This window comes from Monocercomonoides exilis (assembly GCF_001643675.1).
Source record: "Monocercomonoides exilis strain PA203 chromosome Unknown scaffold63-433378, whole genome shotgun sequence".
Lineage (NCBI taxonomy): Eukaryota > Preaxostyla > Oxymonadida > Polymastigidae > Monocercomonoides > Monocercomonoides exilis.
In genome coordinates, this window is record NW_027150608.1 from 283,311 (window position 1) to 307,197 (window position 23,887).

General features: G+C 39.4%; 4 protein-coding genes across 4 annotated transcripts; 2 read left to right on the plus strand and 2 right to left on the minus strand.

The window, feature by feature from the left end:
* Positions 1-3: 3 nt before the first annotated feature.
* On the minus strand, positions 4-12,525 carry MONOS_7430 (uncharacterized protein; the record flags this gene model as incomplete). Its single annotated transcript, XM_067877754.1, has 2 exons — positions 4-12,456; positions 12,522-12,525. 2 exons carry the CDS (start codon positions 12,523-12,525, stop codon positions 773-775), a joined length of 11,688 nt encoding a protein of 3,895 aa, XP_067719383.1. The 3' UTR covers positions 4-772.
* Positions 12,526-13,805: 1,280 nt separating this feature from the next.
* MONOS_7431 (uncharacterized protein) lies at positions 13,806-15,685 on the plus strand (the record flags this gene model as incomplete). Its single annotated transcript, XM_067877755.1, has 3 exons — positions 13,806-14,027; positions 14,106-15,146; positions 15,323-15,685. The coding sequence occupies 3 exons, from the start codon at positions 13,806-13,808 to the stop codon at positions 15,683-15,685; spliced, it is 1,626 nt and encodes a 541-aa protein (XP_067719384.1).
* A 1,108-nt stretch (positions 15,686-16,793) lies between these two features.
* MONOS_18698 (uncharacterized protein) lies at positions 16,794-17,650 on the plus strand. The gene has a single exon (XM_067871740.1). It carries the CDS (start codon positions 16,844-16,846, stop codon positions 17,348-17,350), a length of 507 nt encoding a protein of 168 aa, XP_067719385.1. The 5' UTR covers positions 16,794-16,843; the 3' UTR covers positions 17,351-17,650.
* Positions 17,651-18,042: 392 nt separating this feature from the next.
* MONOS_7432 (putative WD repeat-containing protein) lies at positions 18,043-22,363 on the minus strand (the record flags this gene model as incomplete). The annotated part of the gene is made up of 6 exons (XM_067877756.1): positions 18,043-20,892; positions 21,282-21,452; positions 21,668-21,822; positions 21,892-22,121; positions 22,186-22,240; positions 22,290-22,363. 6 exons carry the CDS (start codon positions 22,361-22,363, stop codon positions 18,476-18,478), a joined length of 3,102 nt encoding a protein of 1,033 aa, XP_067719386.1. The 3' UTR covers positions 18,043-18,475.
* Between the last annotated feature and the right edge of the window lie 1,524 nt (positions 22,364-23,887).

Here is a 23,887-nt window from a genome sequence, read left to right on the forward strand (position 1 = left end):
CAATTTTTTGGGAATGGTATCCAAAGAATCATTATTTTCGATTCAAAAGAGTTGTGAATGAAATGATTAGTTTGAAAAGAAAGAGAAAAAAATAAAATAAATTTTCTTTTAAAAAAGAAAAGAAAAGAAAAGAGAGTTGTTCCACAAAATACGGTTAATCCGAAAAAAACTCTTTGTCAAATTCCAAATAAAATGCAAGACAAAATAAAAAATAAGTGCAATCAAGCGAATCAATTGATTGAACAAAATCATGTTTGTAAAATCTACGCTTGAAAAATAGTGAGGATTATTTGAAATATCTGGAAGATAGGACAGTTCAATGAAACAACAGATATAAAAATCATTTAAAAAGAGGGGAATGTTGAGAACTTTACAAATTCATTCAAAAAATGAAGAAAAATGATAAAAAAAACAAAGAAATGCTTAAAGTTTTCTTTAAGCTGGAATAGAATAGCGCGAAATATACAAATCTATACGAAGAAAGAATTCAACTTAAGATTTGTTCTCAAAGAATAAACAAATAAAACAAGTATTTATGCAAAATATTCATTCCTGAATATTTTGTGATGCAAATTTCTGCTCCGATAAATTGATCGTATTCGCAAATCGAAAAAATATCAAAGAAAACGTTTTTAAATTCAAAATTGTTTTAAATTCTTAAAAAAGACAGAAAGAAACAGAAATATTAATTATTATTAATATTATTAATATTATTAATGAACACAGAATCCATTTAAAAACAATTCTGTTTTCAATTCCTTTCCCTTTGTTCCTATCCTTCCAACAACGAATCAATGAAATTTTGCATGTCTTCATCTTCTTCTTTCTTATCTGCTGCCTTCTTCTTCTTCTTCTTTCTCTTTTTCTTCTTCTTCCCTTCTTCTTCCACCTTTTCTTCCTCTGGTAGTTTTTCCTCTTCTCCACCTCCAATCAACTCATCGATAAAGTTCCCATTCATAATCTCGTTGAAAACTTCTCTTTCTTCTTCTGCTTCTGGACTCAAACGTTCCTGTTTTGTAATATCTTCTTTCTTCTCTTCTTTGTCTTCTTCTTCTGTTGGCTGAACATTTTGCATCAATGTATCATCATCACTTAATTTTCCTTTTTTCCCACCTGATTTGGATTTCTTCTCTTTTTTCTCTTTCTTCTCTTTCTTTTTCTTCTTTTTCTTCTTTTCTGCTTTCACTCCTTCATTTGAGTCTTCTTCGTGTTCGTCTGCCACAGCCAGCATGTCTGTAGGGATATCGTCATTGGCAGGCGGAGGGTTGAATGAAGGTGTTGAGAATGTTGACACTGTGGAATCTAGTTTTGAAGATATATCAGAAGATGAAGGAGTTTGCTGAGACTCTTGAGATGCAGAGGAAGAAGAAGTGGAAGAGAAAATGGATTCAGCAAATCTCAATTGTTCTGTTTGAATATCATTGAACTGTCTGAAGCTGCCAGGATACTTCTCAGATATGTTTAGAGAAGCAGAAGGCAGCAAGCCCTCCTCATCAGATGCCTGCTGCTTATTAGCATTTCCCTCGATATCTCTCTTCCCTTCGTTCTGAACAAGAAGAAATGAGTCCACATCAATCACACTCTCCGCATTTTCCAGCAGGTTTGCCGTCGAAGCCATGCCCGAGCCAATCGGGTCAATCAAATCAAAATTCACTTTGTGTCCTTCGATTCCTCCATTTTCCTTCTCAGCCTGCTCAGAAGACGAATACGACTTCGTTTCAGACTCAGCCAAAGGCGAAATGACTTCAACACACAGAGTCTGGCTGTCGTCTCTTTTGCCCCTCTTTCCATATCCTGTGTAATCTGTGCACTCTTCATCAGCAACCAAGCTTTCTCCACTTATTCCTCCATGTGACAGCTCCATTTCCTGATCAAGTTGCTTAGCTTGCTTCTTGGACATGTTGCTTGAGTCATCGTCAAAGCTAATTTCGTGGAAGCTGTTCTTTCTTTTCCGTAGAGTCAAGACAACAACCACAACAACCAGCACTCCAACCACTGCGACTACTGCAATCACGATGAAGAGAATCATCCAAATGGAAATCGTGCTTGAGCTCTGCACAGTCCGCTCTTTTATTTCTGTTTCAGTCCGACTCGCTGGCTCCTTTTCTTTGATTGTGACGCTTGAGACTTGCTTTTCTCTGCCATTTGCATCTTTCAAAGATAGAACAATGATAGCTTCCTGGTTTGGCTCTAAGCTTTCCTTATGAAATGTGCTGTCTGTTGCTTTGGCTGTCGTCTCATTGATCAAGTTCAGATTCAGTTTTGTGACTTTTGTTTCTGAGATGTTGTTTCCTTCTGAATATGTGTTCACGACAAGTGATGATGTTAAGTTGCATGGAAGAAAAAGTGACCCATTGAAAGTGAAGATTGTGTTGCCAGCAGACTCCTCTACCGCAACAGAATAAAGAGAAGGAATAAACAAAGGAGACGCCCGCTGAGCTGGAATCCCAGTCAGTGTGCATCCTTCATTCAAAATCCAAAGTGAAGTGTCTTTCTCTTGCCCGTCTCCTCCTTTCAGACTTTCAATGTTTAATGTTCCAGAATCAGAGCAGATGACGTTGTGCCGAACTGAAGGATAGCCAGAGATAGATGGATTGTTGTTGGCAAACATCCCCATTTCAATGTGAACATCACATTGCATTATTTTCACCCCGCCAGCACCAAAGTTTGTGAATGATGAATCTTTCAATGAGACTTTGCTGTTTGAAAACTCAACAGCACAACCATCCCAAAAGCAGATCTGTTCTTCTATTTCATTTCTTTCATTCAACTTTGTGTTTGTCTTCGTCTGTTCTGCAGCAGCATTACCAGCAAATGAGCAGAATTCAAATTGAGCCTTTTTCACATTCTCCAATCTGCATATGCGTCCTTCCGATGGCACAGAACAGTTAGTGATAGAACATCCAGTCATACTCACAGCCAAATTGGATGAGCCATTCAGATCCAAGATGCAGCCAACGGATGATTGCTTGTAAGCAACCTTGCTGATGTTGGAGTATGAAAGTGTTATATTCTGCGATTCTTCTTCATTCATGTAAGATTTCGAAACCTGAGCAAACGATGAAGCTGCTCTTAGGATTGAGCCGCCTTCTTCAAGGGCAACTTCTTTTATGTTCAAACGATCTAATGTAATGGAACCAAGAACATTGTGAAAGTGGAATATCGTTCTTGCTTCAATACTTTTTGCTACGACGTTTTCCATTGAAAAGACAGTGTTTGAAACTGCAAATAAACTTGATGTTCCATTACATTTCGAAAGAGTAATGTTCTTCATCTGAACAACTTCCACTGAATCTGAAGAAACTAACGAGTTATTACCAACCAAAACGTTAGTAAATAAAACTTCCTCGCATCTAAGCGATTTAATGCCTGTTACATAAATGAAAGAGTTTTCAGTGCCGATCGAAGAAAAGTTTGATTTCAGAAACGTGATTGAACTTGCAGTGGGATCAGCTGAGAGAACATGTTGGAAAAGAGACAAGTTCTCAAAGCTTGTTTCTTGTACTTGTAATGTTCCTTCTTCCACTTGAAGCAGATTCGCATCCAGTTTATTGTCTTTGATGCCGCTGAATGAGCAGCTGGATATAGAAAGTGTTCCGTTGTTTTGAGAAATAATAGTGTAATGATTGATAACATCTGTTTCTATTCTGACGTTAAGTCTATCTAAGCCAACAGTGTTGCGTGTATTGATAAGATTTTCATTGCTTCCTATCTGAACAGCAGGCTGGTCCAAAACAAGCTCCGCTGAGCTGCTGTTCTCCGCGGGCTGAAGAGAAACTCCGTCCAAATAGACTTCGCCTCCGATTTCTGTCTTCTCGTAAACAAACAGATATTGGAAGCGGCTGTTGTTCAGATGTTGTACACCGAGTGAAAGGCTTTTGCATGGCTCTACATCTGACCCGCACACACGCATGTCTGTGCCAAGCGTGCTTGACAGATATATCTGGCTTCCCTTGAAGAACACGATAATCTCATACAGATCAATCAAAAAGTTCTCTTCCCCTGCTATTTTCTTGCTGATATCCTCTCCAAAGATTGCCTTGTCTCTCACAAACGAGTGTGAGCTGAAGTCCATGCTGAACAAGTTCTCGCTAATCTGCTTCTCAACTGAATAGCACACGATGAAGATGTCTCGTCCGTATTGTGCCGAGTTGTGTGTGAAGCGAAGTTCGCTGAAGAACAGCGGCAGTTCAGGCAATGTGTACAACTCAGGTTCCTTTGACTTGTTCATCACACAGTCAATGAAAAGCGCTCCACCATAGCCATTTGCAGCATCGCATGAGCAAAGTGTGAATGTGCACTGAGAAACAATCAGCTTTCCGGAATTAATTGTGTTGCTTTCGCCATCATCAATCGTATTTGACTGCTGGTCTTGTTCGGCGAGAAGCAAACGGAACACTCCACCTTTCAAAGATGGACTGCTGCATTCGCTGAATGAAGAATTTGTAATCTTCATATCTGCAAGGCTGAAGTCACCCATCGAAAGAGCTGCAGATCCGTCAGTTGATCCTCTCACCACTTTTTGGAACGTGCAATTCTCCACATTAACAGGAACAAATCCATTTAATTCGTGCTGATTCTTCAGATAATCTCTATTTCTTCCTGTGTTTCTTGTCTTGGATGCTGGATCTGCGGTTGCCCATTCAATGACACATCCATTCGTCAGTGTCACTTCGTCCAGCTGAAGCGAAGAAAGCACAATTTTCTGCACATCAGAAGAGACTTTGAAGATGCTCTGAGTGAACTTTGTGAAGAACGTTTCGCAGCGATTGATTTCAACAGAGCCTGAAAATGCACTTATTACGAGATAGTTGCATTCTTCTCCATTTGCAATTGCACTGAAAGTGCAATATTTCAATGAAAGTTCTCCATTTGATGAAGAAACAAAAGTATTGAGTCCATTTTCAAATGCAGATGGAAGCACAAATTCGATTGCATAAACAGATAATTTGCCTTCGTTTATCACAGCAGCATTTGAGCCATCTGCTTCTTCATTTGAAGGCTCGTCTGGTGTTTCTGGGTGAGTCAGCAAAGAACTGTAGTTGAACAACGCCTTTGTGGGAGCTCTTGTTGATCGCGGATCAAACGCTGTTTCACAGAAAAGAGTGTCAGTCAAGTTGAGAATGCTGCTGCAGTTGAACTTTCCTGTTGCCAAAACCGAGCGAGATGGTTCAGAATTTTCTTTTCCCTCAAAATTCCTCTTCTGTTTGAGTAATTCACTGCTGACACGTGCATCCGCTTCTGAAAAGTGCTCCATGCCCACCGCAAGTGTTGAGCAAGGTAGCTTTTTCATTCCACAGCCACGGATATCCTTTCCCGTCTCCGATGACAGATAAAGATGTGCACCTTTCCACTCCTCAAGAAACATCAGAAGCGAAATCGCAGTTGCGAAGTTCTTTGTATCCTTGCCCATAAACAAGGTGCTGTCAGCTTCATCGGCATATGGATCGTCATATGCAAAGTTAAAAGATGCATATGTAATCGAAGCATTCAGATCAAATCCATTCACAAACACGTTTTTCCCTTCCTTCGCTTTATTCTCTCTGAAGAAAACGCTCTGCAGAATAAAGTTTTCGTTCTGTCTGCTTGTGTCCAGATACAAAAACCCTCCTTTCCCGCTTTTTTCGTCGCATCTGCAGTTCATTGCATTCGTCTGATACTCTTCAGCAGGTTTTATCCGAATTGATCCGCCTTCCAACAGCGTCACACCCAAGCATCCACCAGATGCGCAGGTTGGCGCTTCAAAACTGGTAAAAGTGCAGTTTTCGAATGTGAATGGAACAGCTGTCATCACATTTATCAGAAGAGAGGATTGATGATAAGAAGACTGAGAAGTGCTGGCAGAGTCGTCTAAGCGTGTTACAGAGGAGAAAGTGCAGTTGGAGTATTTTTGATAGAATGAGTCGTCGTTTCTGCGAGAGGTTGAAGCAAAAACTCCAGATGCGTATGAAATCAGAGAGAAAGAAGGAGAAGATGAAGTAAGATTAATCGTAGTTAAACTGAAATTGCTTAAAGCAGCTGGAACAGCTTGTGACAATGAGAATAAAGATACACAAGTTTGAAGAGGGGAAATAGTCACGGATTCGATAATAAGCCCGCCACGAATGACAGAAAAGAGAATCATCTTGTTTGATACTGTCCGGTCATTGTCAGTTTTTGAATTGAAAGATGACTCAGATTTGCTTGAAGAAGAAGAAGAAGAAGAAGAAGAAATTGGGTTAGCGACAGAGTTAAAGAAATTGAAGTTGCAGGAAGACACATTCAAAGAACCTTCCAACTCAGCAGAATTAATAAACGAATTAGGCGTGGCGTAACTGAACAGAAGTGGAATGTCAAAGTTCAGATGGCTCAAGTTAACCTGGTTCTGCACTTTCATCACGCTTTCTGGATTCTTTAGTTCCACCTCCGATGGGAAGACAACTGTTGATTCTCTGTCTTCACTTGTCGGTCTCAAAATAACTGAGTTTAGAGGGAAGTTGCCAGTGATGACAGCTTTGTTCTGCACGAAGAGCATTCGCACAGTCACATCCTCTGCGAATTTCAAATGGCGCACCGAATAATCGAGTGTGAGGCACGGATTGCTGCTCTGCCCGCAGTAAACACCGTTGCTCCCCGCGTCGCTGATGAAGATGGTGAAGTCTTCGAATCCCTGGAAGAAAATGAACAGGTCAGTAAACTCTCCCTCTGGGGTGGTGGCGTCGCTGCCCATGAGCGAGTTCGACTTGTCTGCAAAGAGCGACCCCCATCCAAATGACGACTCGTTCACATACGCACTCAGGCTGCTGCAGGACAAGTAGACATCCCTGGCAACATGTGCAGCGTTGCTGGCGCAGTAGATCTCGTCCAATTGGAAGTTTTCATTGCTTCCTTCGCTGCACTCGATGAACAACCCTCCTCCTTTCCCAACCTCAACACTGCACTCGCACCGCACCATCTCCAAAATGCTCACTGCGAAGCTACCATTTTCCTCGAGGTGCACTCTGAAGAAGCCTCCTTCGTTGCTCTCTAGTGACTGGATCGTGTTCACAGAGCAGTCTTTGATAGAAAGTGGGAATGCAACTGGATCTCTAATGAAGACACTGAGTGCTGATTCACCAGAAGTGCTGACGTTGATCGCCGTAATGTTCTGCAGAACACACTGCATCTTCTCATTTGCTCTCGATTCTGTTGATTCTGATTGTTCAATTGGGCTTCTAATGAAGGAAATCAGTGAGACACTTGAAGTGAATGCAACGTTGCTCAAAGAAAAGTAATCAAAGAATGAATCAACAGCTGGGTCGAGTTCAAACAGCGATTTTGAAAATGCCTGGTTTTTGATGGTGATTTCGTTGAAAGTCGCTTTTCCGCCTCTGACAACAACCAGCTTCACGGCAATCTGTTCGGATGAATCAGAAGCCCGTTCAAATGCGCAGGAATCGATTGTGAGTGAAGATGAAGGTCCAGTCGATTGAATAAGCTGCGTTTGGCCAGATGAGAACTCACAAGGCACAGCTATGCTGAGTGCATGCAATGCGAGATTGGACGAACTTTGCAGCACACTTTCGTTTGAAACTTGCGAAGAAGGCGATAAAAGTGGAGACTCAAAAGTAACAGTTGAATAGCCAGCATTCTCTTCGCCTTGGATAGTATACCCAGACAGCTCCAGAGCAGATGTTATTTTCATTGCTTCGACAACAAACATCGTTTTCGTTTGAGTGTCGGTGAAGTGTTCAATTCCCTGTAGCATCGATGAGCAGGGCAGCTGACTTGTGCCACAACTGTTCACATCGAAGCCATGCAGCGAAGACACAAAAATTGTATCCGACTCGTAATGCACCAGGAAAATGAGCAGGTTTATCGGCTCGTATGTGAAGTTAAGGCTATCCATCCCCACAAATGCATTCCCTTCATCCAGCCAGTCTTCGAACGAGAACGCAAACTTCTCCAACTTCACTGCAGCCAGAAGCACATCGCAGCGCAGGAACAGGTTCATCCCTTGGTATGCTGCGTTGTCAGCGAAAGTTGTGTCAGCGAATGCAAAGTCTGTGTTGTTGCCCTGTGCGCTCAGATAGCAGAACCCGCCTTTACCGAATGTTGTGGAGCAGCTGCTTGATTCGATAGCCGATGGGCTTTCGGCCGAGTTGCCTGCCACTTTCAGAGAGCTGCCTTCGTTCAGACTCACTTTCATTCCTCCACCTTCTGTGCACATGTGCGACAGCAGTCCATTCACAGAACAGCCAACCAGCTCAAAGGAAGAGGACAAGGGAAAGTTCATCAGTGTCGAAATGGTAGTTCCGCTGTCTGCTGATAGCTTCTCAAATGAGCAGTTGAGGAAGTGAATGCCCGATGAGGCGGAGTTGTGCTGATACGATTGGAAAGCTGCTGTTGGAGAATCAATGAGAGAGCATGCGCGGAAGACAATTGATGAGAAATTGCAGCGATTGAAAGTGTGCAGATTGATTTGACTCAAAGAGAAAGGATTGTTGCTGAAGCTGATGTCCTTAAGCGTACACGACGTCATCTCCAGTCTTCCGTCTGATGAAATCACAAGTGAAAACAAAAGAGGCCCCGAATCATCACTCGCTTTCTTAAAAGAGCAATCTGTCAATCGTGTGATTGCTTCTGAGGATGAGATCAAAATGACTGACTGGATGTTTGTTGTAAATCGGGTTGGAAGCAAAAAATCAATTGAAGCAAAAGAGCACAGCCAATCTGCTGTGAAAGTGGAGAACTCATTTCCCGATGAAAGAGAAGAGTTAATGTTCAGCTGAGGCGTTTCAGATCCAAATGCCACGAATGAAATGTTACATAAATCGAAGTGTGAGCCAACGTCAACTCGGGAATGAGTAATAATCTTCTTTTCTGTGCTATCTTCGGGAATATTCTCCAGCCCCATCAAAAGCGTGTGGCACGGAAATTCCTCAAAGCCGCAGTTCAACACGTCGTATCCGTATTCTGAAATGTGCAAAGTTTCTGATGAGTATTGAACCAGAAACATAATCAGATCAATTGACTCAAAAACCGAGTCACAGCCAACATATGCGTTCGATCCAAAGCACTCGGTGCCGTCTTCTTCCAGTCTGATTTTGGCTGCAGAAACAGAAGAATTCAAAGAGTCGAACTCGAAGAAGAGATTCCGTCCGACAAACGCTTTGTTGTCAAAATATCGCGAAGCTTCGAGAAAATCAAAATCACCTGAGCTTTGCCGCTTGCTGAGAAACAGAAATCCACCTCTGCCCGACACCTCATTGCAAATGCAGTTCTGGGCAATGCATCGCTCCACGGTCAGCATCCCGCCTTCATTCAGGGCAATGTTGACAGCTCCGCCATTTTGATCATTCGAGCTGCGAATATCGCTGAAGTTGCACCCAATCATCAAAACGCTTCCAGCCAACGTGCTCGAAATGAGTGCGCTGCTCGCTTCTTCTGAAGATGCCTCACATCGTAGAAATTCTGAGCTGTTCAGTTTTATCGTGCTTCTTTCTGGAATCTTCGGGAAAATGGGGCATTTGGAAATAATGTTTTTCACTTGGCATTCATTCATTGATATTGTAGTTGATGCGCTTAATTGAAAAAGCGACTTCTTCGAGAAAAGCTCTTCTGATCCAATTACGCAGCGCTCAAAAGAAACTGCCCCTTTGATAATATTGACGATGCAATAGCTAATTTGTACATCGGATTCGTTTTGTTCAAAGAAAGTTTTTCTAAATAAAAGATCACTGGATGCTGTGAACAAAGACGATTGCAAATTTTGAGCTAATGGCAGCAGAATTCTCATTTCATTAAATTTCAGTCCATCGCTGTTAGTTATGACTGTTTCCATGACATTATTCGGTAATTGGAACATAAGCGAAGAGTTTGTTCCATCAGTTGTGGAAGATATTGTCAAATTCGATAAATCAATTGTTTGGCTGATAACTGCTTGCTTTTCAATGGAAATTGTGATTGTTTCGTTATTTCTGTCGAGTATTTCATTTATACCATATTCCAAAGTTAAGCAGGGATTTGAGCTGTTTCCGCATTGAAACCAGTCAATTCCCTTGTCAGCCTCTGAGTTCTTCACAAACACATTCGACAGATGCGTTATCATCAGCGGAATAAGATCAAGGTGCACATCTTCGTTTTCTATGTTGCAGCCAAACAGCTTGTTATTCACATCGGTGGTGGGTGTTAACATGTCTCCAAATTTTTCAAAGCTGACGCTTGCTTTCAAGTTTAGTGCTTTTATGTAGATGTCTCTTCCATATCTCGCACCGTTATCTTCAAATGTGCATCTGTCAAAGACAAAATTATTCGTATTCTCTTTCAGCACGAGAAGAGCACCTCCTCCTTTCCCGACAGAAGAGCTTGCTGTGTTTGACTGCACTGTACATAGTGTCATGCGATAAGATTTGCCTGCTCCAACAGCAAAGGAGATAGCTCCGCCGTCAACAGAGTTTGGACAAGAAGAATTCTGAAATCTGCAGTTGTAGGCATCAAAGCTGCCGCTGCTCGTTTCTGACAACAGCGCAAAGCAAGAGCTCGTCCGCTTATCAGAACACACGCTTGTGAAATTGCTGCTGGAAATGTTGACATTCTGGTTCAATGAATTTATGCCAGACTGAGAAAAGACGCCTGTGCTGGTAGAGGCGAATGTGAGATTGCAGAAACTCGACCGAGAAATGCTGATGTTGCCAGCATCGAGAACAAACAGAGAGCGCGAACACTTCAGCACTCCGAGTGAATTAAACGAGGAGTTTGTGAAGGAAAGCATTCCATTCGTTATGTCTACCAAAGAAATAGGAAACGTAATTGATAAATCGCACTGAAACGTGCAGTTTTCAAAGCTCTGTGATCCATTTGTGACGTTCAGCAAGCACGTAACGGCTTTGCTGGCTAATGTTGCATCAAACGAATAAGAAATTTTTATCGATTTAAAATTGTTGTTTGAAACGAAAATTGATTTCGAATTGGATTGAACATTTCCTTTTGAAATAACAGCAGCACTTGAGCTTGAATCATTTCGTCGAAGAATGACGTTTGTAATGTTCACCCCAAACTGTGTGACTTCAATGCTGTTGCCCACATAAATAGTTCGCGAAGAACCGCTTGAAAGGCGTTGCACTGCCTGATTGATTGATTTGCAATGTGCAAATGTTGAGCCGCAAAAGATTCCGTCGCCACGAGACGCGTTCGATGCATGAACTGTCGTGGAGGTGTATCCAAATATAAACGGCATCAAATCAAAATCTCCTTTAAAAGTCGCATTGTCGCTTCCGTACCAAGCATTTGTTCGATTATACGTTGGTTCTGAACTTATAGCAGGCGTATACAACGCATTCAGATTAGCTTCAGGCAACTTTGGAACAAAAATGAAAACATCCCTTCCATAACGAGCTTTATTACTCAGAAATTGGCATCTAGATATTTTCAAATGAGATAAAGCCCCTGTTGTTGAATAATAAATTGCTCCTCCTTTTCCGCTTGCCTCATTGACGCTGCAACTTGTAAAATTCGTGCTAGAAATATTAACATTACAGTTATCACTTGTTGAAAAGAATACACCCCCCAAAGTGTTTGCAACACTCTTTTTAGCTGCGAGTGTGAATTGGCAACCAGATATTGATAGCGTTTTTGGGTATAAACTGTTTGAAATGAAAATAGCTGAGCAATTCTGCGTTGACACAATGTTTGTAAAGTTGGAATTGTTAAGCGCCAGACCCGTCACACTCTGATCCAGCTTGAATATATAATGCGCACTTATTCTGATGCTTTCCATTATCACTCTCACAAATGATACAGATCCGGTGCTGAACTCAAAAATTGAATTGATCGATGACTCGTAGCCTCCGCCCATGGAATACTTCACTTCGACTAAAGTCAATATAAAACTGCCTCCGTATCCTCTAATGCACGGAATATTATTACGGTTTATGTTAACAGCAAAGCACTTCAAATCAGCCGACACACGCCCTTCAATGTTAACCATTGAACCATTATAATTATTCAAGTTAAATACGCCTCCATACCCACAGCCCCAAACAACGACATTCCCCATTTGTGAAGACTCGGTTATGCTCCACGGTTCTGTTTCATAGTATTGGCCTTCGTACATGAATATGTTCTTGGGATAGCGAGGGCGACGATTGTGGATGGCTCCGTTGACTGAATAGCATGCAGTTTCATAGCTAAATCCGCAGTTAACAGCAAAAGTTCCACCTGACCTTACCACCTGGTTCATGTCCATCAGCTTCAAATTAGCATAATAACTGTTTGTTATATAACAGGTATTATCTTCATGGGTCGTGTAGCTATTGGGGCACGAAACTTCTGAAACGTCGCTGTTACTATCAAGTTTATACACGTAAATATCTGCGCCCTTTTCTTTCGCACTACAGTAATAGAAAGCAGTATTCGATATAGTTGCATAGAAGCACTTCTCAACGTAAATTCCGCCTCCCCAATCTGCGGAACAGTTCTCAAACACGCAATATTTAACTGTTAAGTTATAATTATTTCTTAAGAACGTATCGCCATCAAAGTAGATTCCTCCGCCACAATACCCATTACAATCTGTAAAAATAGTTGATGCTACATTAGCATTAGTACCGGTATAATTTGATAGTGCAGTTGATCGATGATAAGAACGAGATTTTTGTTGTGAATGAGTGCATCCTATAAATTCGCAATCAAAGCATGAATATTCCATCGAAGGAAGGATGCAGGATAAACCATGAACAATGCATCCATAAAATGAATCATGCACCCTGTGAAACATTGATGATGTTAACGATGATTTCAATACAAAAGATTCCAAATTATTTGTATTTTCTTTAGTTTCCTCGTTCATCTTTGTTGTAATGTTTGAAAAATTGCAATTTTTCACGCTTTCTAAATATCCAAAGCCTTTGCAAAGGAATGAACCGGTCCACTCTGTCGAAATTGAGCAATGTGAAAGTTGAGTATTTTCCAGAATTATTTTTGCTAGTTCCTCGTTTTTGCATTCAACCAATGAACCAAAACAATTTTCGCAAGGTGAAGAATTTAATGTTAGGTTTGAAATGGTAATTGAGCCTGAAGATGTGAAGTGAGACGGATTTTTGAAATAATCAGATATCCTTGCATTGGTAAATAATAGAGAAGAAAATCCATCCAGAATGGCAATGCTTCCGAGATGTGAAGTTTTAAATTCAAGGTTATCAGCTATTAATGATGAATTCTTCAAAGAAAAATGGGAATATGCATCAGAAACATTTTCTGCTCGCATAAGTTTAATTTTTGCCATTTCACTGATTTTTTCTTTTAAAATTTCAGCATGTTCCCTGGCGGTCGAGTAAGAATTATTGCCAAGTACCAAATAACAAAAAATCAAGCTCAGAAACATTGAAGAAGTTTTGATCTAATTTTTTAATAATAAGTATCTGATCAATTTATTTATTCTTGTTCATGGAATCACAAAGTTTGATTTCTTTTTGTTCATTTAAACATCTAGTTGCTTAATGATTTGTAATATTACAGCGCAAAAGAATGGAGCTTCTGCTCCCTCGACTTCTCTCCCACCTTCGACATTAATTCTTCGAATTCTCTCATTGCTAATGGCAATACTATTTGCTGGAATGGTTATTCTTCAAATTGTATATTTGTGTTTATATGGAAGCGTGGTGAGCGTATCGATTGCAGTGATGATTTGTGCACTGATTGGAGTTGTTGTCAATTTGATTGGGTTTTTTAGCTCTATACGAAAACAATCAATAAATCCTCAGCACTCATTTATATTTTCATTTTATCTTGCTGGAGTTTTGGCTTTGTGCATAATATTTGCACTGCTTGGGGTAATTGCTTTTTGCATGAAATCTCCTCTAAGAAACTCTGTTATTTATGATGATCTTACACTTATAATCATTTATCAACATATATCTGCTTCCTTCTTCAGAGATACTGCAACATTTTTAAAGAATGCAGGAGATTCAATGACTGTCACTGCTTTTTATAGCTTTGGATTGGCTGCATTTCTTTTGATATGTGTAATTGTATCTTATTGCAGTCTCGGAAAAGCGTTTTTTTGGAAAGTTCGCTTTTTTTCAATATTTTCTTTTTAAAAAAGCTTAAATTTATTTATTTATTTATTATTTTATAACATATTTAAGACAATATATCTCGTATTTTCATTCACACTATTAATGGTTGGTGTTGTTTTCATCGTCGTTGGTTCTCTCTATTTTCGCGAGCCGTTGACAAAGGAGATTGGTGAGGTACTTCCCAATGGCATATTTGGTGTTGTTATTGCCTTGGGTGTTTTGAGCATCATCGTCGGAGTCGCTGGCTCAATTCTCGATCTTGCAAAGGCCATGAAGAAGAGAGACAAAGACGTTCTGGCAGAAAGGCAGTATCAATACGCTGTGTCACAACAGCAGCAGCAGCAGATGGCGATGTCTATGATGGCCCAGCCAGCTCCGTTGGGAGCAGTGCCTGGTGCTGCTCCTGCCATGGCGATTCCGCAGCAGACCATTCAGCCGGCTCAGCAAATGCCTGTTTCTGTACCTCCGTTTCAGAAGCGCGAGAACAGGAGGAGGATGCTGGGGTTCGTGTTTGGGCTTTTTGTGGCTGTGCTTCTGCTGGGCTGTCTGGTGGTGACATTCGTGTCGCTGTTTTCGACGAATGTGTATCACAAGAAATTCAAACAGTTCTGCACTGACCCTGACTCCCCTCTGCCGCCTGCTGATAAGCCTGCTGCATTTGCTTCCGTTTCTTCTTCTTCTTCTTCTTCTTCTTCTCTTTTCTTGACAAGCAGCCAGATAGCTGGCGATGCCGCCAAAGAGTCTCTCTCTCATTTCAACTTCTCTTCGCTGAGTGTAACCAGCCAGTCGCCATATGCATTCAGCCAGAGGGAGCATGTTGTATCAGCAGCAGTAGCAGCGCCAAAAGAAGGCGAAGAAGAAGAAGAAAGGAACATCACTAATTACGACCGCTGTCTTGCCATGTTCTTCTGGCTGCTGATGCATGAGTGCAAGCAGATCTACACGGGCAATGAATTGTCGATGTGCATCGACTCAAGAAGCTTGACGAGTGTTGTGAAAAGGCTGAGCGATTCGTATGACGGGTGGATGCTGATGAGTGGGATCACGTCGGCTTTTGGCGCTGTCTGCTTGATTTTCCTGCTGATTTTGACAATTATGGTTATCTTTAAAGTGTGTTGATTATTATTTTTTGTTTGTTTGTTTGTTAACTTTATCATATTTTTTTCTCTATATTTCTCTTTCTCTATCTATCTGTCTGTCTGTCTGTCTGTCTGTCTGTCTGTCTGTCTCTGTCTCTGTCTCTATCTCTATCTTTCCTTCTCCAATCTTTTATTATCGTCCTCAAGCCCGATCTGTTTCTCCAATCTGCTTTGCCGCCCGTTCCAGTTGCCCAGCAACAGATGCCTATGACCAGCCAGCCCGTCAAAGCAGATCCGATGGCTGCATCGCAATATGCTCAGCCTCAGCCACAGATGCAGCCACAAATGCAGCCCATTCAGCCTCTGCCTTCTCCTGTTGTCTCTCAGGCACCTGCCCCACTCAATGTCAGCTCCTCTGCTGCTGCTGCTCCTTCGTACAATCCGAATGCTCCGCTCAGCTCGCAGTCAGAAATGATTGCGGCTGCTCCTCCTTCGTCTGCTTCTGCAGGCACCGCTGGGGCTGCAATTCCGTTGCAGTCGATGGATCCCTTCCAATTGAATACCATGTAATTTGTATAAAGTAAAGTTAAATGTTTTTTTGTGTTTATTGCGTTGTTTGATAGGAATTTTCTTTGGTTTTTTTAAAAATTTCTTTTTTTTCCAAGTTTGTTCTACTTCTTTTTTTTCAATTCAATTTTCTCTTTCATATTGTTGTTTGATTTTATTTTATTTTATTTGTAAACGTGTTTAGTTCATTTTTGTAGTTTCATTAAAATTCTTTGACAATCGTTTCGTCTTCTGTTGCTCTTCGTTTTGATGTTTATTTGAGAAATCCCTTTGACATGTGCCGTTTTTCTCTTATTCTTTCATATTTTGTCTGTAATGTCTATTGAGGGATGGGTCACTGGTGGTGTACTTGACAAATTGAAGATGCCGATTGTTTGGAAGAATAGAGAGATGTTTGAGGAATTTGATTTTAATTTATTTTTTATATTCATTTTTTTTTTCATTATTCTGCGTTATTCAATAATGACATGTTGTTAAGCTCCCTGTTTTTATTTCGAATTTAGCAACATTTTGATTCAACTTGTTTAGAAGAGACTTTGTTATCAGTTTTTTTGAATTGTGCGTTGTTAACCGATGTTCAAATAATGTTCATTTCCTTTTTAAAGAGTTGAAAAATCTGTAAATTTTTATATATTCATCTTTCTTTTTCTAATTTTCACAAAGGATCGAAAAAATGGAAAAGAATAATTGATCGAAATGCTCTAATGAAATGAACTTTTGTCGAATTAAGAATTGAAGAATTTTTCTTATCGATATTTATTTTTTTTTTTTTTTATTTTTTTTTCTGGTTCATTCAATGCTTTCATAAAAAAAAAAAGAATTCTTTTGATTTTGAAAGAAAAACTCACATGAAAACAATAACCTTAAAGAACAAAACTTAAAAGGTCAATATTATAAATTCAAAAGTTTAATAGATTTTTCAAAACAAAAAACATTTGCTTTTATTCTGTCATTATTATGTCTGATTCATGTGTTTCTTCACCTTTCGGTGTTGTTAAAAAAACAGAAACAAATATCAGACATATTCATTATATTAATGTTTATTCATTTTTTTCAGAAAACGAAACCATGAAAAAATTGTTCCATATTAACAATCACAAAAATATCCCTCAATAAAATATTTATATATTTGATCATTTTAAGATTTATTTATTGCTTGAAATGCATGCTTCGCAAATATTTTCTGGGTCAGACTTAGGCATTGATTTTTCTCTTGTAACAATGACACAAGAACAACTGAAAAAAGCTTTAGCAAAATCAAAAAAAGTCTTGAGTGAACATCGTCGACTTTTGGAAGAATCCAAATCCGAAAAGCTTTCGGAAGCATCTTATTTCGTGAAAAATGCAAATTTCCGCTTTTGGTTATTGCAAAAATTGCATAAAAGTTTGGATGAAATGAAGCACAGTCAGCAAAGAAAGTATTTTAAAAAATTTGCTTATAAGTGGAATAAAGGTTTGCTTTCAGACGACGTATATTTGTGCACTCAACAGTTAAATCAACATGGAGGTGAAGAAGCTCCAACTAGATTGACAAAACACAAATGGAATTTCAAAGATGTTGATAAAGAACAACTTGAAGATGTGATTTTCCAAGTGAAGCAACAATCAAATTCTACAGATTCAGAATCTTTGTTACTTGGATCTGCTATGAAGGTTACAGCTCATTGAACGGAAACGTCTCAATATTTCAGTTTTGTGGACGAATCAATGATTATTTGATTTTGAAGAATCTGTTATTGAGGTACAATTCGTTGAAATGATTACAAGTATTGATCGCGTTTTTTTCTGTGTCAAACTTTGATTTGGTTAATGGTTTAACGAAGTATAATATTTTGAAGTGAATCAGATCTTTTGATATTTTAATCATTTCAGAAAGAGAATGTATGTTTCAATTTTACAATCTTTGCAAAATTATTCATATCTTTCCCTGAGGGACAAACAACGAAAGATTCTTGTTGAACTTATCGCATTTTTTTTAATCCTCATACAATTTTCAAATGACATTGAAATAAAAATAATTTATTTTGTTGGGTTTATTATTTTTGTTGAAAAAGACTAATAACAAGTAATTTCTATAGCAAAGAGAGCATTCAAACTTTGGCTAATTTGTATGCATACAGGAGAAATGTCATTGCATTTTTTAATAAACTGTGGAATTCTCTTTGGGTTTGTTGGAGTATGAACAATGAATGAGATGTTATTCATCTTGACATCTTCAAAAATGACAAAATAAGATTTGAAGGGAAAGCACGATAATTAAAGAGATGTTTCAGTTAAGATAAAATTTGCAAAGCTTCTGGAAAGTGAAAACCAAAGAGTTTTTTCACAATGCACTTCTCATTTCATTTTAAATCTACACATTTATATTGAAATATCAGGCATTTTTTTGTAATTTTTGTGAGTGTTTTGTGATGTGCAGCAAAAATGCCTTGAAAATAGAAACAGAAAGAATTTCTGTGTTTATTCAAAAGCACTTCTGCAAAAAATACAATCAAAACAAAATTTGAAGAAGGATAACGAGCATTAAATATTCTTTCCCCACACAACACATTCGAATTGAACAAGTACATCCAAATCAGCTGAAAAAAAGTTAAAAAAATGTGTAAACAAAAGAAAGAGGAAGAAGAAGTGGAAGAAGAAGTGGAAGAAGAAGTGGAAGAAGAAGTGGAAGAAGAAGTGGAAGAAGAAGAGAGAAACATACAAAATAAAACAGATTATATAAGTTAATAATCATAATCATAATAATCATAATAATAATAATAATAATAAATTCATTTCAATTTTATCGCTCCCTCACATTGAATTGGATGAGCTGTCGATGCCTGGCGAGCTGGCTGGGTGTGGCAGAGGCTGCTCTGTGAATGGCGCCGCATCGGAACTGAAGCTCAGATGAGAAGGCGAAAGAGGAGAGAAACTCACGTGGGATGGCTGTGATGTGGAAGAAGAAGGAGAAGAAGAAGAAGGAGAGGAAGGAGAAGGAGAAGAGGAGGAAGAGGAGGAAGAAATGTTTGTGGAAGGAATGCCAGCAAGCGATGATGTGGCTGAGGATGAGGAAGAGAAGATTGAAACAGAAGAAGAAGGAGAGGAAGAAGAGGAAGAGGAAGAGGAAGAAGAAGAAGAAGAAGAAGAAACAGAAGAAGAAGTAACAGCATTTATCTGCTGCTGCTTCTGATGCCCCAGTTTCGTGTCGTGTGCATCGACCGCAGCGAAAGTGATGGAAGGCGACGAAGAGGGAATGGTCGCAGCAGAAAAAGAGGGCACTTTTGAGAGAGAAAGAGGGGTGTGTGCGAGCTGTGGAGAGAGCGACGGGAGAGGAGAAGCAGCTGGGCGAGGGGAATAAGCAGCTGCCGGGTGGATGTGCTGCGAAGAAGCGACCTGCCGTGCCTGCTGCGAGCGGGAGACGGAGGTGAAGGAGGTGAGGAAAGGGTCGGGCCCCTTTGCGGAGTGCTGGATGAACGGGGCAGAGTGGACAAGCACAGAACGCTTGACGTCGGGGTTGGAGGTGCCTGTGGTGAGCGTCTGGGGAAGGAGCTGCGGGGCAGGTGCGAAGACGAAGGCAGGGGCGAGCTGGGGCTGCGGAAGATGCGACGGATCGGCTGTGAGCTCGCCGGGGCGGGGCATGCGGAGAGGAGGGGAGAGGAGAGAAGAAGAGGAGGAGGAGGAAGAGGAAGAGGAAGAAGAAGAAGAGACAGAAGGAGGAAGATGGGACTGAGAGTAAGAGGACTGGCTGGCGAGGAGCTGCTGTGTGTGGAAGGGGTCTTCGCGTTGGATGCCCTTCTGAGTGAATTCTGCAGCAGGGGCAGAGGAAAGGCGGTTGCTGCCATTGGCATTGCTATTGCTGTTATTGCTATTGCTGCTGCTGTTGCTGTTCCGCTGGAGGCGCATGAGCATTCGGGATGTCTTTGTGGAGGAAGAGTCCTTTGAAGAAGAGGAAGAAGAAGAAGAAGAAGAGCTGGTTGAGTCGCGTGTGCGGATGCCGAAGAGATGCTTGGAAACGAGCAAGTTCTGATGCGATGCCTTTGAAGAGGATTTTTCTTTCTTCCCTTTCGACTTCACCAGGTCAGCAAAATCAGCAGATGTCATTTTGGCTTTGCCTTCCTCCCTCAGCGCAGCAGAAGAGGAACGAGAACGCGTCTGAGAGGCAATAAAAGAGGAAGAATTTGAAGAAGAAGAAGAAGAAGAAGACAAAACAGGCGAATAGCTCTGTCTACTTGAATGCTGCGACTTCGTTCTGGGTGAGCGTTCTCCACTCAGAAGATACATGTCATTCTTGTCAGATGCCCCTCCTCCTCCTCCTCCCACACCCACGCCTCCCATGCTGTTCATACCCAGCCCCACTCCCATTCCATTCACTCCTCCTTTCTCTCCAAAGCCAGAAGATGCAGAAGAAGAAGAGGAAGAAGAAGAGGAAGAAGAAGATGATGATGATGAAGCAGATGCTCCGCCTTCGTTCTCGTTCTCCCCCTCATCGTCAGACACATCCACAAGCCCGTTCACCTCCTTCATCCTCTTCTCTGCCTCCGCCGCGCTCCGCCTGGCGCATATTTCTGTTGACTCTTTCAGCCTCTGCCTGGCCTCTTCTGTCTGCATCGCTGCCTTCCACGCTTCCTCTCTGATTCTCCACTCCCACCGCTGCGCCTCGAAACGCTGCACGAACTCGTCTGCCACACTCGACGGATGGGCAAAGTGGACGCAGCGACAAGAAGAAGAGGAAGAAGAAGAAGAAGAAGAGAGAGAGATATGGGGTGATGTGCTTGATAAAGTAGTGTTTGAAGAAGAAGATGATGATGAAGATGATGATGTGAGTGAAGAAGATGATTCTAATTGAGAAGATGGATCTGATGGAGTGTTTGTTATGTTTGCCTCAACAATGTTATCAACAACAGAAGAAGCTGAAGAAGACGATAAAGGCGAAGAAATAGAAATGTCTTCTTCCATTTTAATTGAAGCACTTGAAGCAGACAAATTTGCATCTTCAGTTTTATCATTTGTGCATGCATTTCTATTCACTTTCTCTTCCTTCTCTTCCTCCATCTTCTCTCCCCTTCCTTCTCTTTCTCTTTCTCTTTCTCTTTCTTCTTCCTCTTTCATCTGTGCCAGTTGTGAGCAGATGCATCTGTCGCTCTTCTTCCACAGACGAACTGTGCCGTCGAATGAACTGCTGACAAACAGATCTTGATTGGGTGACCCACACACACAGCTGACAGGACCTGTGGAGAAGAGAAAGAGAGAGAAAATAAAAAAAAAAATAAAATAAAATAAAATAAAAATATAAAAGGGGAGAAAGAGGAAGGAGGAAGAGAGAAAGAGAGAAAGAGAGAAAGAGAGAAAGAGAGAAAGAAAGTGAAAGTGAATATGCAATCAATAACCAATAAAAGAATTCATAAATTTATTGTACGTAATAACATATTGAAATAAGGTTGTTAACTCTAATAATAATATTTTTCTTTCTTTCTTTCTTTCTTTCCCCCTTATAACCATCTAAATATTTGCATTCAAAAAATTCCCTCTTTCATTCATTTATCCTCTCTCTCTCTCTCTCTCTCTCTCAGTCTCTCTCTCTCTTATTCATTCATTCATTTCTCCTTCCTCATCAAACCTTCGTGTCCACCCAGTTTCTGCATCATCAGCTGGCTTCGAATGTCCCACAAAGCGATGCTGCCGTCTTCAGAGCCGCACAACACACTGAAAGGGTCAGACACCAGAAAAGAGGGTTGCAGACAGAAGAAGCGATTTTGATGGCCCGTGAACACCTTGATGCACCGCCCAGCTGATGTTCGTTGAGGAAGTGCAAAAAAATAGATATGAAATAAAAGATAATCAAGATGATTTCAGCAAAAATATTGTATTAGAAAAATATTAATTGACTGAAAATTTTTTAACACAAAACGGCATCCAATTGAAGTTCAATATTTCTTCAAAAAAGAAGAAGCAGATAAAATGTACAGATATTCATTCAGACTAACTCATCAAATTTCAACATACATCCAAATGCATCCCACAATCTCACTGAATCATCCAACGCTGTTGATAATATATATTTTTGATTTGGAGAAAACAGACAGCAACCAACAGGCGCAGGAGAAGATACCTCAAGAAATGTATGAGTGCACTGCAGTGTAGTAGTATCATATAAACGTCTAAAGTCAATTAAAAATTCCGAGATATAGAAATAATAATACTTTTTAAAAACAAATAAAAAATCATACATGAACCCATCGTGACCAGCAGCAAGAAGCACATCTCCATTCTTAATAAATTGTACTGTCGTCATTGGGAATGCCCCAGGAGTCAATGTTGCAATCACTGATCCAGTCAGCAAGTTCCATAAAATCACTTTTTTATCAACGCCTGCTGTTGCAACAACAGTGCTGCTTGGAGCAAAATCACATGATATTGCATAATTTGTGTGTCCACGTAATGTTTGAATAACTTCATTCTAAATATTAAATTTCATTAAAAAAAAAAGCCAATATGAATAAAGTTGAAAATCATTGATATACTTCAAATAAGTCCCAGATTTTTGCTGTTCGATCATCAGAAACGGTGCACAAATACCTAAAAAGAAAAGTTTCACATCATAGACTTGACTAATATTCAGGCAAACCTTCCATTTCGCGAAAGTGCAAGATCTGAAATCCCTTGTCGGTGCCCTTTATTCTCGTCAGTAACATGCGTCATTATTTCTCCATTTGTTCCGTTGTATATGGTGATACTCGCGTCAGCTCCTGTTGTGCAAAGAATTGGTATAGCAATTTTTTATCATAAAATTAAATAATTTTTTTATTATTTTCGAATAAATCTAAAATACCCGTAGTAATAAAAAAACTTCCATCGTCAGAGAATTTCAATGACGATATGGGATGCGTGTGAGCCTTCGCATACGATACAGAACGATAAGGCTGGGGAAAAGAAGGACAAAACATCCCAAAGAGAAGAAAGTAAAAGAAATGGACGAACTGATCTTTTTTTGATTAAATAACAGAAAAAATTTCAAATATTGCAAAATTAAAATGTGATAATTGTGAACCGGAAATTTTTTAAAGTTAGTAAAAATCATCCAATTTTTGATTCTTTGAAAAGAAATGTTATTTTGAATTTCTAGAATTGAAACTGTGTCTATATTTTTCCGAAAAGAGAAAACTCAATGAAAGCTCTCCAAAATATCCTTCTCCTGATCAAAATTTGTTTCCAAATTAAAACATTATACACATTTATGATATTTTTTTCTCAACATCAAAAAGAATAAGTGCAAAGAGAAATTATTGCAATAAATCCATGTTTAATGATCTGTTCATTCAACAAATTGAATTCTTCCGATATGACATGTGTTGTTTTAGAAGCACAGCTAAATCCAGACAGAAAATGGAAGTTTATTGAACAAACGAACAAAAATATATAGCTTTTTGAATTTTGTTACAAACAATATGTGTAACCATTTTTTCAAACGTAACTTAATACGGTGTGTTGTTTTTTCAAAGATTGTTTATCATGATGAAGATATTTTGTAATCTAATTTATTATATTTGGGTGATTATTTTTGAAATCATATTTTTCAATTAATAATTTCGGTGCAAAAATATTTCTTGAATATCAATAAAAAAATAAAAAAGCAAAAAGGCTTATTGAATGAATTTCAATCTTTGATTCGGAAAAGCCATTTGTTTTTGAAAACAATTATCATGCTTTTTCTCTTTAGAATTAAAATTTTCTTTCAAAAAACGAACAATTTCTTATAAATCAACACCCCGACAAAATATATGATTTCAAAAATAATCACCCATTTTGTTTTTGTTTTTATCAAAAAAATTGTTTTCAATGAGAAATCAAAAGTTGCGTATGGAATGATAACGTGAAATTTTCCGAAATCAAAAACCATGAAAATTATAAAAATACAAATATTATTTTTTTTTTTTCGAAATCGAAATGACTAAGTTTTTCAAGATCAATTCATTTTGTTTTAATTTCAGGTGAATGTGAGATTAGTTCATTCTAATCAAAAATACTGTTTCCACTCATCAAACTCAATCCAATTTATATAATTGCATTTGTTTGTAAAATGGCTGTTTTTTTTTTTTTTTTTTTTTTTTTTTTTTTTTTTTTTTGAAAACTTCCCTTTGTTTGATTTACAAATAAAATAATAATTTCATATTTGCTTCAATTTTCTGTTCACACTTTCGAAACTTTTCTTTATTGGAAACAAAA